At 39.9% G+C, this 16,689-nt stretch overlaps 1 protein-coding gene across 2 annotated transcripts in view; it reads left to right on the top strand.

The window, feature by feature from the left end:
* ARHGAP32 (Rho GTPase activating protein 32) overlaps window positions 1-16,689 on the top strand; it is a 174,440-nt gene that overhangs the window by 109,564 nt on the left and 48,187 nt on the right. The window contains exon 10 of one of the 2 annotated variants that reach the window (XM_090257889.1): window positions 879-960. In XM_090257889.1, the coding sequence (XP_090114015.1) occupies window positions 879-960 (82 nt within the window). Of the gene's footprint in view, window positions 1-878; window positions 961-14,917; window positions 15,240-16,689 lie in introns of those variants that run through there. The other variant, XM_090257890.1, reaches the window with a different exon arrangement.

Genomic DNA, 16,689 nt, shown 5'->3' with positions numbered 1-16,689 from the left:
AGATGTACAAAGTGATGTAATTTTCATGTTTTAGCTTTAACATCTGCTGCATGGCAGCTCGATTATATTCCTATTAAAGAAACATCTATAAATATTGGAAAGATTTTCTTTTTACTTTTGTTCCCAGGCTGTTTATCTCTGTAGTCATTCTGTTGGCTGCACTGGACAGTCTCTGGGTGATTCTGTGCTCAGTGTTCTCCTAAGATTGGACCTTCTTAGGACTTGACCTATGCCATGAGTGACCCCACCAGGTCAGAGGGGTGTGTTTTGCAAAGCCAGATGCTGAGATTGGTTCTTCTCTCTCTCTTGCTTTCCCACTTACTCATGCACTACTAGCTCCTTAACAAAAGTAAGAACCAGGATTTTAAATGAGAGTTATTTAACCAATTTATTTTAGTTTTGTCATTTTTCATGAAACCTGTGGAAGAATGAAGAGAAAGTTTTTAAAATCTGAATGTGGCTTACTGTAGGTTTTTAAAAAATTATAGAGATGATACAAATATGAAAATTGACAGTAGAGATAGTAACACAACTAGAATGAAATTTCAGCAGAGTAAATATATTGAGTGGTAAAAATTATACCGACTACATGCATAGGTTGGTATCAGTTTAAATATTTTAGTTAGTGTAAAAATGTTTGAGAAATCAAAAGCTAAAAGTTTAAAAACAGATTTAAATATTTGGATAATTAAAACACATAACTCTATATACCCATAGCAACAGATTGTTTCGTTATTTGTTTGTGTAATTGGCATTGTCTGTGCTTTAGAGTCTTGGAATAACAGACTCATTGGGAGGGACATTACTGGAATTGAATTGGCATTGTTCACACTGGTCTGTTCTCTGGTTGAGAACCCTCTCTTTGCTGCCTTTCTTAGGTGGGACTCTTCCCTGGACATTGTGTTGAGCTGATTAATCAGAAAGTTCCCCAGTCAGTGACCAACTCAGTGCCAAAACCAGGTGAGTACACTTTTTTGTTGGTGTGACTGGTTGTTTTATCAACTGTTTACTGATACAGATTTTCTCTTCTGGCCACACAGCTTGTTTTGCTGTTCCTTGTATTTATTGACTTACTATGCATTCTTAATTTTATGTGGTTTTGATATTAAGAAATTTTTATTTCTCTATTGATCATTTCCCAAAGAAAGGTTTACATGCACTCAAAATTTTAGACAATTTTAGAGAACTGTTTGCTCCATTAAGCTTTATCATTATTTGTTTTTGCAATTATATAGTAGGAATATAGCTTATTAATGAAGAAAATGATAAAGTTTTAAAGAACTGACATGGAGATAGTACGATTAGCTGGAAATTAATAAATGAAGGGAATATGTGTTTTATCGGTGTTTGTGAATTTCAAAACTTTTAAACAGTGATTCTTGCTTATATACTATATTTACAGTGCTGTATAAAGATGTGGAGGACTTTACAAATAATTAAAGCAGTGTTAAATTTTTGTTATTGGGGTGGCTTAATCTTGGCAAATACTATAAAGTATATAGTCTCGAATTTTTCTAATGTGATGTAAATTTTTCAAAAGATAAAAAAAGGCTAAAAGATTTTTAAGAGAATAAGAGGTAATCAAATGTATTTTTCCTGGTGTACATTCCCTCTGCGCTTCCCTGCCCTAACGCTAGCACTCGCCGCCAATAAAAGAGAAGGAAAAAATTCTCAGAAATTTGTATTGTTTACCTTAATGTATTTTCTAGTTTTAGGTTCCTTGTGTAAAATTGGGGGGAGGAGTGGGCAGTTTATTCTTTAGTTATTTAATATTTTCCCACTTCTGCCTATAAAGCATATATCAAAACACCCTTGCTTATGAAGTATTCAAGTGAAGGTAAAGGATAATAACCTCTTTCAAAACTTATTTCTTTATAGAAGGTTAAGGAGTCAATGTTTCAGTTTTTCTCATAGTAATTTTAAAATTTTAAACAGACCACATTTATTGTTTAGTCTTGAAAAATAGTCTTTAAAACAGTGTTTTCTGCAGTTTTACTTGAGTCAGCGTTCTGTCTTTTTTCAAGGCATTTTTATCCTCTGTTAAGTCCCCTTTAGTTGGTAAACTTATTTAAAAGATTTCTTTGGTGGGTACTTGGTCAGTCAATGTTCATTAGTGGTTCTGATGACTGTCGGTTTATTTCCTTTTTAAAGCGCATCAGTAACTTAAAAAAAGGGTGCCACACCCCCTAGCAGGCATTGCCCCAATTCCTCCCTCCAAGTCAAGGCAGCTACTAATCTACTTTCTGTCTCTATTGATTTCCCTATTCTAGACATTTCACGTAAACAAAATCATAATATGTGCTCTTTTGTGTTTGGCTTCTTTCACTTAGCACAATGTTTTTAAGGTTCATTCATGTGCCAGTATTTCATTTTTTATGGCTAAATAATATTCCACTGTCTGGATAAACCATATTATACTTATCCATTCATTTTGGGTTGTTTCCATTTTTGGCTATTATGAATAATGCTGCTATGAACATTTGTGTACAAATTTTGTGTGTATATATATAGAATTGCTAGATAATGTGGTAACTCTGTTTAACCTTTTGAGGAACTGCTGGAGTGCTTTACAAAGTAGCTGTACCATTTTACAATACCACCAGCAATGTATGAGACTTACAGTTACTCTATATCTTTGTTATTGTTTTTTCTTTTGTTGTTGTTGTTATTGCCATTTGAGAGGGTATGAAGTACAATATCTTTGTGGTTTTGATTTGCATTTTCCTGATGGCTAATAATATCAAGCATCTTTCTGTGTACTTACTGCCCATTTGTATATCTTTGGTGAGATGTCTACTCAGATCCTTTGACCATTTTTTAATTAGGTTATTTGTCTTTTTATTATTGAGGTATAAGTGTTCTTTATATATTTGATAACAACTTTTTTTATCAGGTAATATGGTTTGCAAATACAGGTAATCCCCGTATAACACGGTTGTTAGGTTCCTAACAAATGCCGTGTTATGAGAATCTGTGTTATACGAAACAAAGAACTAGTACAGAAAGGGGGTTGGGTTCCAGAAATAAAAAAAAACATACTGTTATATTTTTGTAATTAAGAGAAATGTCTTTATTAAAGCAATTTTCATTTTTTTTTTTTGCCCAACTGCTTTAGCAAGAACCTCTAATATAATGTTGATTAGAAGTTTTATTTTATTTTTTAATATATTTTATTGATTTTGCTATTACAGTCATCCCAGTTTTTCTTCCTTTGCCCCCCTCAGCCCAGTATCCCCATTCCCTCCAGAGATCCCCTCCCCTAGTTCATGTCCATGGGTCGTGCTTAGACGTTCTTTGGCTTCTCCATTTCCTGTACTATTCTTAACATCCCCCTGTCTATTTTGTACCTACCAATTATGCTTCTTAATCCCTGCGCCTTTTCCCCGTTCTTCTCCCTCCTTACCCCTCCTTCCCCTCCCATCTGATAGCCCTCTAAATGATCTCCATATCTATGATTCTGCTCCCGTTCTGCTTGTTTGCTTAGTTTGTTTTTTAGATTCAGTTGTTGATAGTTGTGCATTTGTTGATATTTTAATGTTTATAGTTTTGATCTTCTTTTTCTTATATAGTTCCCTTTAACATTTCATAGAGTAATGGCTTGGTAGATGATGAACTCGTTTAATTCTACCTTCTCTGGGAAGCAGTTTTTCTGCCCTTTTATTCTAAATGGTAGCTTTCCTGGATAGACTAATCTAGGTTGTAAATCCTTGCTTTTCATCACTTTGAATACTTCTCACCAGTGCCTTCTAGCCTGCAAAGTTTCTTTTGAGAAATCAGTTGACAGTCTTATGGGAACTCCTTTGTAGGTAACTCTCTTCTTTTCTCTTGCTGCTTTTAAGATTCTCTCTTTATCTTTGGCCTTCGGCATTGTAATTATGGTGTGTCTTGGTGTGGTCCTTTTTGGAACTCTCTGGTTCCTGGACTTGTATGTCTATTTCCGTCACCAAATTAGTTCTTTCATTATTTTTTCAAAGAAGTTTATAATTTTTTGCTCTTCCTCTTCTCTTTCTGGCACCCCTATGGTTTGTGTGTTGGTACATTTGGAGATGTCCCAGAAGCTCCTTATTCTACTCTCTTTTTTTTTTAATAATTTTTTTCTTGCTGTTCTGATTGAATGCTTTTTTTCTGCCCCTGTTCCAAATTGTTGATGTGAATCTCAGCTTCATCCCCTCCACTGATGCTTCTCTGTTGATTTTCTTTATTTCACTTAATGCAATTTTTATTTCTGCCTGGGTCTTTTTTATGCTGTTGCATTACCCAGTGATTTCTTTGAGCATCCTGATAACCAGTGTTTTGAACTCTGATCTAATAGGTTGCTTATCTCCATTTCATTTAGTTCTTTTCTTGGAATTTTGTTCTGTTCTTTCATTTGGGCCATATTTCTTTGTCTCCTCAACTTGGCAGCCTCCCTGTGTTTGTTTCTGTGTATTGGGTAAAGCTGCTTTTACTCCCTGTCTTAGTAATGTGGCTTATTGTAGAAAAGGCACCCATCTGGGTGAATGTGGCTTCTTTAAACCCTTGGCTGTCGGACTTCTATATAGCTTGATTTTCTGATGAATCTGGGTGATGTTTGTTTTGTAGTTAATTGTAATTTTTGCTGTAGTTGTGCGTGGAGGAAAAGCATGTTTACCTACATCTCCATCTTGGCCAGAAGTTTCTTAATCTGCCTGCAGTCTGCCCAGTAGTCCAGGTGGTGGCCCCTCCCGTGCCTGAATAGAAGATTTAAGAATAGGCACCCTTGTCTTGTGTTTAATCCTAGGAGAAAGCATCTAGTCATGACTTAGAATTTAGCTGTGGGTTTTTATAGCTGCCTTTTAGCAGGTTGAGAAAGTACACTTTGATTCTTAGTTTGTTGAGTGATTTTCTCATAAAAGGGTGTTGACTCAAATACTTTTTATCTATCTGTTGAGTTGATCATGACTATTTGTGATCAGTACTTTGAAGTTATTAAAATTTAACATCAAAATTTATTGTGATTCCTTGTGCATTATTTTTATACATTTCTGCTGTAAAACTTAACTTTTATTAGCTATTAAGCCTCATCTTTGATCATTTTGCCTCAGATATACTGTAAATAGAATATTTTTAAAATTAGCTTGATATTGGTATTAAACTTTATCAGTCAAATACTTTCTCTTGTATGGGATGAGAAGGTGAGATTTCTAATTGTGATAACCTCCAGATGCTTTTGAAACTTGAGAATGTTAGTCAGTTATTGATATTTCTGGAAATTAGACATGTATGGCATTGTTAATTCTAAATTAGTAATGACGTAGAATGACAGCACCCCTTCAAAAACTAATTATTTTATTTTTTTGTGGGCAGCACTGCAGGGTTCTCGTAGGGAAATGTGCATTCTTAATACATTTTGGAAAGGATGATGTGAATTCTATCAGCCTGAGGCTTGTTTCACACGTTAAAACTGTCTTTGCCTACAGTATAAGCAACTTGAATGTTCCATTTATTTTTAACATTGCCATCTGTCACTGTTAGATGCCAAATCTGAAAGATGTAGCTATAGTTTGAGACTGAAATTTAAATCTCCCGATATTATTACACAACAAGGGCAACAGGAAGAAAAATTCTCTTCGGAGCACTTGTTAATGTTCTCAGTTTGTGCGAATTATTTGTGTATGTAGAAATGAAATTAATGAGTCATGATACCCTGGTTGGAGTTTACTGAGCAATTGGATCTTTTTATTGATTTCTTTCTTTAAGTTCTTAATGTTCTCAGCCATTATCCCTTCAGTCATTTCTTCTGTGCAGTGCTCTGCCCCGCCTTTCCTGCATACATCAGCTACACTCTATGATATTGTCTCCCACATCCTCTCTTTCCAGTTGGGATACTTTCCAGTGACCTAGCTCAGAGTTCGCTGACTGTTCCCTCTGTGTAGGCATCTCTTAAGGCCATCTCATAAGTTCTTAAATTCTCATGTATTTTATTTTTAGGATCAACATTGGGTGTTTTGTGTTGTTGTTTCTTTTATAGTTTCCAAGGTGGAATTCTCCATTTCTGATATGATTTACCTTTTCCTCTAGAAAGTAAGAAAGAGAGGGGTGGGGGAAGGAGGAAGAGACAGAGGACTCTGGGGAGAAAGGATGAGGACAAAAAAATAAAGTATTTAAAAAAGGTGAAGAGAGAAGAAAAGCAAAACTTACTCTGGAGGCATAAACTAAAAATGAAGGATGAGAGAATTTAGACAGACCTTCCCTCTGAGAAAAGTTAGAAAACTTGGACAGAAATGAAAGTATCTCTATGAAGCATCTGAGAATTAACAAGGCAGTAAACAGTAACTAAGTAAGACTAAGCAGAAGGAAACCCAGTGGGGTGAGACCTGGTCAGTCGATGGAGACATCACTCCCCTGGGTCACCTGCTGACGCTATAGGAAATGACAGTTCAGAACCCAACAGGGAAGAGCGACTGATGAATGCCCCAAGTTCTGAGTTGGAATTTTTTGTGGAAATTGACAACTGATTCTAAAATTTATATGGAACTGCAGATCCAAAAGCACTGAAGACAATTTTGAAGAACAAAAAAAGAGGGAAACTTACTACAATAGATATCAAGATTCATTGTTAAAACTTCATTAATTAAGATACTGGTGTTGACGCAGGACAGACAGGTAGCTCAGTGAAACAGGATGGGTTCAGAAACCAACTGTGTATATTCAGATCCTTGATTTATGATAAAAATGACCTTGCAGAGCATCGTCCAAAAGGCAGTCATTTCAGTGAATGATGTTGGATTTCCTGGACAAATTATTATCTGATCCTTATTTAACCCTATGTACAAAGTCCTTTCCAGGGGAATTATAGATCTGTATGTGGAAGATAAAACTTCTAAAAGATAATATAGAATAGCCTCATGACATATTTTCATGATCTTAGGTTAGGCATAAAGCAGTAATCATAATTGTAAGCCTTAATGATGAAAATTAAAGTTCAGAACACTATCATAATATGCTATGACGATAATGAAAAATGCAAATCAGAGATTGAAAACATATTTGCAGTAAACATATCTGAGAAAGGTCAGGCAACCAAACTATGTAAAGAAGCAAATAAGATAACAACAGATAAAATTATTTTTTAATTGATTGAAAACTTGAGCAGATACTTCACAACAAATATCCAAAATGCTCAATAAGCATGTGATAAGATATTCAACATTATTAGTCTTTAAGGAAATGCAAATTGAAACCTTACTGATCCAATACACACCCACTAGAATGGTTAAAATTTAAGAGTAACAGTACCAAAAGTTGGTAAGTATATAAATCAGTGGGATCCTCATACACTGCTCATGGGGAGCACAATGCGGGACAAGCGTTCTTCATACACTCTTAGGTATATCTATGATGTTCCTAATTGTCAAAAAACTAGAAAAACTCAAAGATATATCCATAATGGAATGGGTACATAAAGCCCTGTTCTTTCCGTTGGATTTCTCTGCACCAGTGGAAATGAAATGGGTTATGGCTGTATGTAACAACATAGATGAATCTCATAGAAATAAATGCTGGTAGAAGAAGCCTGATATACATACATACTTACACCTTACACTGTAAAATTCCATATAAACAAAGAGAGTTCAAAGTTAGGATAGCAGTTACCATCTGAGAGGAGAGAGAGGGCAGGCAATTGGGATGGTTAGGAGAGAGGATTTCCACGTGACCGGTAGTGTTCTTTTGTGACCCAGGTGGTAATTATACGGAAATATGATGTTGAATGTCTTTTCATGTGGTAATTGGCCATTTGTATTTCTCCTTTGGAGAAATGCCTATTCAAGTCCTTTGTCATTTTTTGGATTGGTCACTTGGTATTTTTAAAATATACCTCCCATCCAGATGATTATTCTTTGCAGTATTACTTTAAAATACAAATGTTGGAAATCACATTTTCAAAATAGATTTGGTACTTCCATACTCTGAAATACTCTGCAACTGTCCAAAAGAAGGAGTGGAGGCATATGTGCTAATCCGTGGTGTATTTTTAATTGAAAAAGAAAATTACAGAACAGTATAATCCCATTGTAAATCCATAGCAGAGGATCTGGAAGGATGCCTACCTAACTGAAAAGAATAGGGTTAGGGACGTAGCAAGAGACCTTTTTTTTTCTGTTTGCTTTGGTATAAGTCCTTTAATATGAACATGTATTATTTTATGAAATATGAAAACAGACAGATGGTGGGCTCCCCTTTACTCCGGTCTGTCCAAATAGGTAATTTCTAAGCATCCTTCATAATGCACCCATCCCATAAAAGAGATATTTTTGACTTTAAGTTTCATGTAGATATTTTCTTTAATTTACATGTCTGTGTCAAAAGCAGCACAATTGAATGGACAACGAGCACAGGCTCTAACCTTGAGTTTTAACCCCTGTGCCACGTTTTTAGTGCCTATGTGGACATCACTTGGCTTCCCTGATTTCTCATTTCCTTATCTGAAAAGTGAGGCAAGATTCTTTTAGGGATAAGGCATTGAAAGCCCCTGGATACTTAATAATGTCAGCTATTATTATTTACTGCTTTATGTGTATTTGCTGTGCTATGTCATTGAAAGTCCAAGTGTCAGAAACGAGGTCCGTTTGGTTTATGCAGATCCTTAGTTAACATATTATCTGTTGGTGTAATCTGTTTACCAGCATCTCCAGGTGAGCTGCAGTAGTCGTCATGGGCCTGTGGTGGGGAACGGAGCCTCTTCGGCCGATTGCTCTACCAGAGTGTGCGTCGTAAGCCTTTGTCTTCTCTCTGGATGACAGCTGCATTTGTTGGTTAGGCAGGAGTAGCCGCGGCTTTCATTTTGTCGTGTTCTCTTAGGAAACTGGTCCTCTAATAGCTGGCCTTCTTGTCGTGTTACTTGCAGTTTTGCTTAATTATAGTGTTTTAACCTCTGTTTTCATTTGCTCGCTTCTGGATTGTTTCTGGGTTTTGTTGTTGTTTGTTTCTTTTTGTTATGCATTTCTAGCACCTGGCTCTTCTGTAATCGTATTTCTTTACATGTCACTTCAGTGTGAAGTGGTTAAACATTCTATATCACGTAAAATAGGTCCAGGCTTTTACTTATTTTGTGTGGGGGATGTTGTACTGAATAGTCTTCCCATTGAACATGTGCTTGCTGGTATTCTGGAGGCTAATACTTTCAGCATCAGATTATTAAAATCCGTATCCTAGGAGGCATTGCTTTAAGATTGAAAGGAGTACCAAAGTGCTAGCATGCCCAGGGAAATGTTCTCCTAATACATTGCAAGGCACGGCTCAAGATACTCTTTGTCTGTCACTTTGCATCAGGGAAAAACAGTTAGAAAATGTATAATGCCACACATCTGTAAAGTGTGCTAGAGTTTATGATACTTGTATTTACATTGTTTAAATTGGAATTTGAATCTTGATATATTTCTATCTCCGCGTCACATTCCTTTTTTTAACAAATAGAGCACCAGAGACCCAGAAAGGTTAAACGACCTGGCTGAGGTTTCCCAGCTAGGACTTAGTGGAATCTGCCGTCTGATGGTACAGTAACCATAGCCAGCACGTGCGCAGTAATACTGTATGCTGGGCGCCGTGCCAGACTCGACGGAAATTAACTCCTTCGTGATTAATTAACTCAAAACCCAGAATTCTTCCCACTATACACCGTTGAATAGAGAGAAAGTTTATTGTCCTTTCTCTCAAAACAAATATTTAATACCTTTTGCTTTTACTGCAACAGGAGTAAATAAAGATGTATTTGAACTTCCACTGGCCTTTATGAACAGCACAGAGCAGAAACAGGGGAAAAGTGCTGGTAGGAACCTATTTAATTTGCTGATCTGTTTCAGCTCTCATCTTCCTGATGCCTCTCTAATTCAAAAAATAATTTTCAATCTTTCTTCTTCATATATAAAAGATAACTGCAGAGTCTGTTTCATACGGCCTTTCAGCCGCCCTCCTCTTCCATCCTCCCTCCTCTTCCATCCTCCTGTGCTGGGCTCTCTCCCTGTGTGCCCTGCTGGGCTCTCACTGCTCCCCTGTTCTCTGAACACGCCGTGCGGGGCCGTAGCTCTCCTCTGCTCCGCCCGTTCCTGCGGACGAGTGCCCCCTGCCCCTGCTGCCCAGTGGAAATCCTTCTTGTATTTCAAGACTCAGGCCATAGTCTGCTTCGTCCGTGAAAGCTCCCCGGACCCACCTTCCTCTAACCCCGTCTCCCGTTTACCCCTAGTCAAATCTAATAGCAGCTGTTCCACTTGCTCACTGAACTGCGGTGTCCTCACCGGCGACGAGTGTGTCTCATTCATCTTTATCTTCCCCGAAGGCTGCGTGTACAGGGGATGTCCGGCGAGGGCCCGTTGCGTTGCTCTGCCTTGACACTGACTACTGAAATAAGGTTTTTAAACACAACTTGGATTTGGTTCCTGACGTGGGGAGATAAGGGACTACCCATTTCAGGCTACAGTCGCTGTTGATCGTATCACTCATTCAGAAATAGAGTATGGCAGTGAATTTCATATTATTTTGTTTTGTTTGTGTGCAGATATTCTATTATAGTAATTTGTATCCTTTACACATAACCTTTAGTCCAAAAGAGTTGATGGATAAGCATGAGCAGTTCCACTATCGTTATCAAGAGTGTTTCTCGAACTCCCGTGTACCCTGCAGCCATTGCCAGGAGCAGGCCCCTCATCAGGCTCCTCCTTGCCCCAAGTAAAGCAGCTTTTCCATTTGGGCTCATTCCCAGCATTCATTTATTCATCGATTAGAAGTGTATTGAGTGCCTAATATGTACTAGGGCTAAAGCAGTCAGCATTGCGGCAATACTGTCATTTCGGTGTTTGTATTCGAGTGTGATGCGAGGGAGCGCGAACGGTGAACAGATGAAATACACAGTGTGATAGAGGAAGCTATGGAGGAAAAATGGGCCCTAGAAGGGGCTTTCGGGGGAGAGGAGGTGCCGGTGCTGGTGTGCGGTTCACGTCGGGTTCTGCTTAAAAGCAGACGGAGTGGTCAGGGAAGGGCTTACTGGAAGGTTCTTTTGAGCAAGAGTTGAAGGAGATGAGGGCGGGGAGGGGCGCACATCCCTGGGGGAGAGCTTTCCAGAGAGGGAACTGTGAGTGTAAGGATACCTGTTGCCAGTAGAAACCAGCCCCTTCCCCGAGATGTGAGAAGAGCACTTCACGGCCCAGCGCACGGGAGACTGTGGGGTGCCCCGTGTCTCATCTCTGTCTGTCCCGCCGTGGACGAAGTCCAGCTGCGTCCTCCGCAAGGACACGTTTCATATTAAAGCTTAGTCCTCTGGACCCCGCGGGGTCTGCTGTGGGCCCCACACGGCAGCTTGACCCACGTGGCTGCGTGTGTTCCTGGGTGAGAGAGAACGCGCGTGAACAAACGGGCCAAGTCCCAGTCCCTGAGCAGCGAGAGCGTCCTTGTTCCCCTGGAGTTATAACCGGGTGCTTTTTCAAAATAACCGAGTGCTTTTTCAAAATAACCGATCAACTTCCCAAGCTTTTGTGGGCTTCTGATAGGTCCACCCCGAGGTCAGACTGACAGGCCTCTACGTCCAAGCACCTCCCCCTGTGCTCCCCAACAACTCGGCGCTGGAGTGGGAAGGGGAAGGGCAGTGTTAATCCGCTTGGCAGAGAAATGCTGTGATCCCCTGTAGTGTGGGAAGCTGTAGCTTCCTGGCTGAACAAACAAGCTTACGCGCCCCAGTTTATTAAGCTCAACGTCTAAGTCCCTTTGCCCCCTTCCCTATTAATAATTAGCAAGCTGCCTGTGGTAACATGCTGAGCTGGGTGTGTGTCTGGCTTGCTTACGGATCTGCAGGAAAGCCAGTGTGACTAGATCAGTGAGTGGGGTCATGAGGTGAGGTCTAGAGGTGAGAGCATCGTACTCTTCAGGGCCTGGGAGCCACTGTCCATTTTGGCTTCGTTTAAAATCAGACGGGAAGACACTAGAAGGTTTTGAGCAGTTGCTGTTTGACCCAGCTGTCCCTCACGGAGCACTCTGGTTGCTGAGTTAAGGATAGGACAGGATATGGGGAGGAGACGGAGATTGGCAGTGGCTTGGAAACAGAGCGGGAAGGGATCCCCAAGGTCCCCACAGGCCACCGTTTGGGGGATGGGAAAGGAGATAATACAGCTTTTAAGATGCTTTGCATATCTGTGGCAAGCTGACCTAGATAATAGCTGTGCTACTGCTCCAGGGCAAAAGGTGGACTGACTTCCAGGATTTAAAAGGAAGGGCCTGCAGCTTTGAAAAAGAGCATTGTGATGGAGGAGTGCCAGGATGGAGGAGCATGCTGGAGGAGCGTGATGGGGCAGCAGGCTGTAGCAGCCATGTGGGAAGAAGCAGCCATGCAGTTTGGAGTCAGGATTCGGCCCCGCGGCCTGGGCTAGTAGGAAAGCAGGCAGGCTGCTCTTTGATCGTGCCCGCTCCAGCTGACTCCGAAGCCCCCAAGGACTCTGCCTTGCAGTCCTGGACCCTTATCTGGATTCTCGGAATTCAGGAAGGATGAAAAGGACACTCAGGGCTTGTGCCTTTCCTGGACTTCACCACAGTGTAACACAGTACATGCTTTCCCGGACTACAATACAGAGGTTGAAGACAACATACCCCAGACCCTGAGGGAGAGCTGACAGATAGGGGATGGGGAACTATTGGGCTTGGTTTTAGTTTATAGCCTTTTGGGGAGCAAGGGACGTGCTGGGTGTCATGAGAGAACGGGGTTCAGAGCAGGAGCGCTCCCAACCCTCCGCCCCCCAGGATTGGAATATTGTGAATAAAGACCTGTTTTTCTGAGCACTCATTGTTGGGTCATGCACGGAGGCACCACGGGAACGGCCTCGCTTTGCTCCGTGACGGCTTTCGGAATGAGACTGACAGGAAGTGGTGGCGGCTTAGACCAGGGGTCGGCTCCGCAGGTGCTGAGAGGTGATGGTTCTGGATATATTTTTGGCTGTTAAGCTGGTAGCATTTGTAGACATACTGTGACGGGTTTGAAAATCAGGCAGCTTTTATCATAGAACGATGGCAATATCTTTTTATTGCCTTTCCAGTGAATTCTCTTGCCCCAGCCCTCTCTTCCGCACAGATACACACAGGCCTTCCCAGGAGAACCCCCACACATTTTGTTAAATATGAGCCAAAACTAATGGGTGAGCCCTCCTATGCCATTAGCAGTCATTAGAAGACAAAGCATAATGCTTTTCAGTCAGCCCTATTTTTTAGCTTTTTATTTTGAATTAATCATGGTCTCAGAAGTTGGAAAACAGCAAGCACAGGTGTCCCGTATATTCAAAAAACTCTTCTCCCAGTTGTAACTTCTTGCATAGCCGTGCAGTACATTACCCAAGCCAGAAGGCCGACACGGTTAAAGCACTGCTGAACGAGATTATGGACCCGACTGCAATTTCACCAGCTTTTGCACACCCTCATTTTGCCTACTGTGTATTTCTATATGGCATTGAGGGCAGCCTTTTGGGTTTCAGGTGGAGTTATTGTTACCGAGTAACTCTCCTGCACTCAGGCAAACCATTGTTGGATTTATTTATTCCTCTCCGTGTTTATATGCTAGGTAATACGCGAGGATTATTAGTGGTAAGAAGTGTTCCCACGATGGCTTTTCTGCAGCATGGATTCCCCCCCCTTCTGTATTTTTTCCCCTGTGCTTTCCTTTCTTCTTTCCTTTCTGTGTCTAGTACTGACAAGGAAAGGGTGGGAAGAGGGGTGTTTTAAATTTAAATTTGAACAACAGAAGGGTGGCTTTGAGTTCTCCAGTATGAATAAACTTTAGGAGCCCCATTTCCTACTTAGTAAAACCTATAAATGCAGTTTTTTTCGTTGGTAAAAATAAATGTTTTGTTTCTGTCACATATTAGAATTCTCTTATCGTCATTCATATTTTAAAATCATATCAATTCATTGTTTTTCTTATTGTGGCTTCCCATTTATGGACAATTTTGTATTCAGAGCAGTGTTTAAAGAGAAGGAAAGAATAAATTGGATCAGGAGCAGAAGATTTTGGCAAGGTGCATAATAAATAGTCCCTGCGTATCTTGAATGTGACAATTCCGACCTGTGTGGCCTTGCTTAATTCCTCGGTTTCCCCTCTGAGATGGGAATAATGTAAGAATCAACTTCATAGGGTTATAATAAAGACTATTTGTAAAGTATGTAGAATCGTGTCTGACGCATTGTGACATTACCGTGTTTATTAAAAACAAGTTTCTCAGTGTGGATTTACACTGGTGTTAGTAAAAAGTGGTGTGGAACAGAAAATATGTTAATCTCCTTCAATTCATTTATTTCTTTGAATAACTTTAATAGAGTTAACACAGTACAGTACTGTAATTTAGTATAAATATGGAATCTCTTCGGTATTTATATAGGTAAAGTTACAATTTTAACACTTGGTCAGTGTATAAAGAAGGGGGATATTCTTGGGAAATTTTGTTTAATTCTAGATTTTCAATTCCGAAAACAACTATTCTTTTAATAGATGCTTAAGAAATTGTCATCTCAGGATTTTTTAGAGAGAGGTTGTATAAATTGATAGCTTTTCAATGCGTTACTAGAACAACAGCCACGACTTACTATCAGCAGAGATATTGAAAAGGGTAGGTTTTTAGCCTGTTGCTGCTAGTTTAATGATTCAGACTTTTACTGGTAGTACTCCCTGCATGATTGATTACTTGTCTTATTTATTTGGCCCTTAAGTGCCACCGTTATTATTGGCTACATACAGTGTCTCCCATCTAGATAAGTTTTGAAAAGAGTAAAAACATAACTAAATACCAATTTCATACTGGTGTTTTCTGGGCAGGAAGTTTTCACCTGTGTGGGGCTGGTGGGTGGAGCTAGACTGGGGAAGCCTGTTCTGCAAGTGTGAGCTGGAGCTGGGTGTGTTGCTGTGGTGTTGCAAAGCCGGACGTGCTGGGAAGGCAGGATTTAGCTCCCGACGGCGAGAGCCCTCCCCCCACACAGCCGGCTAGGCTTCATTCAGGACCAGAAGCAGGCCACGGAGACCGCTCATGAGGGTCCTGAACACAGCGTGGGAGCCTGAACGTGCTGTGGAGGTTTGATGTGGAGTTACCCTGTGCCTGAAAAGGGCCGAGCCAGAGAGATTGTGATTCATGCCGTTCGGGTTTGCATGGAAGGCAGAGCTGTTGTATCCTGAGGAGTCAGCTGAGGAATCTGTGCCTAAGTGCCATCGTTTGGAATAATCTTAAGTATCGATCCTAAAACCTGTGCCACAGCAGAAGGTAAGGTACTTCAATCAGTTACTCAAACGTTTACCTCCAGTAACATTCAGAATGTTTCACTGAGACTATCTTTACTTTATATTTGGGCACGTGTGTCTTTGGTTGCTTTTAAGTGAATGGTTAATTTTTGGATTATCCAGAAATTGAATAACTGAGCCTTAATGTATGTAGAGAAATGATCATTTTTTGAAATAGATTGTTCCACATACTTATTGGGCAGTGTATCTCTTTCCTAGTCAGGCATTACTCATTTTTCTGTTTGAAATCTGCTTATTTCTTAATACTTTTCTAGACCTGAGGTTAATGTAGAGAAGTTTTCGAGATTAAAAGAACCTACCTTTCTTTCCTAAGCCACCAGTATATATCATATTATAACTTATTTCCTGGTGGGTTAATATTTCACAGGCAGCACTGATTCACTAAAAAGATCTTGGAAGACTGTTGGAAGAAGCTGTTCAAATTAACATAAGGGAGTAATCCTGCTGTTCCCTTTGAGTGTTGTGTGTTTTTTTTCCTCCTTGACATTAGTGAGGATAACCATCTCTATCCATAAAATATTTGTATTTACTCTTTTTCTTCTTGAAGAGATTTTTTTCACCACTAAGGTAAGTATTCCATATTTATACGGTGCTTCTATAGACCTCATCACTCAGATAACAGGGGCACCAGAATTCTCTCTGAATCACAGATCAGCCCCCTAGCCCCCCTGGCATGTTTGTTCTACTGTTAAGATGATATCAGTATTTTAATTTTCAGAACCATAAATGGGGCAGTTTCCGATTTTACACCTCTTTTTCATTGTCCGCTTAAAAAAGAAAAATAAAAAAGCACATGTAGCTCATCTGTTAATGGTTTGAGACCAGACTTAGCTCTTGAAAGGTATTATGTAGTAATACTTTATATGGTATTCAGTAGAAGAGAGCAGAAATCTAAGGTTTCTTGGGTTAAGTTTACATTTAAGACAATTGCTGGAGGAAGGAGTAGAACGGGATTCTGTGTGTATACCGGTCCTGAGAGACCTCAGCCCTGATTTAGGAGGTACAACCAGATTCACTTGAACCTGCTCTGGAAAGCCAACTCAGGTTGTGGTTAGCTCTATGCCATGGAGGCTTCTAAAAATTTTCAGAGCAAAGGTAAAGAAAAATTATTGTAATAAAAATAACCCCTGTTTATTGACACTTACTGAGTTAGTGTTTGGCATATATATAATCTCATGAAAGCATATAGTAACCCTGAGTGGTATGTATTATTATTGTCATTCTCATTGTATATTTGAGGGAATTGAGACTTAAATAGGCAGTTTGCTCAAGATCTTGCAAACTGGGAAGTGATTAGAGAGTGGACTCAAACCCTGAGGCTTATCTGCCTCAGAAGCCAGCGTTCTTGTTCCTCATGCTAAAGGTCAGGTCTTGCTGTAGGGCAAAATTCTAAGCTGTTTGTTTGCTCTTAA

Source organism: Furipterus horrens, unplaced genomic scaffold (genome assembly GCF_987537825.1).
Source record: "Furipterus horrens unplaced genomic scaffold, mFurHor1.1.pri manual_scaffold_11, whole genome shotgun sequence".
Classification (NCBI taxonomy): domain Eukaryota; kingdom Metazoa; phylum Chordata; class Mammalia; order Chiroptera; family Furipteridae; genus Furipterus; species Furipterus horrens.
Note: the sequence above shows the minus strand (reverse complement) of the source record. Positions and strands in the feature narration are given on the sequence as shown.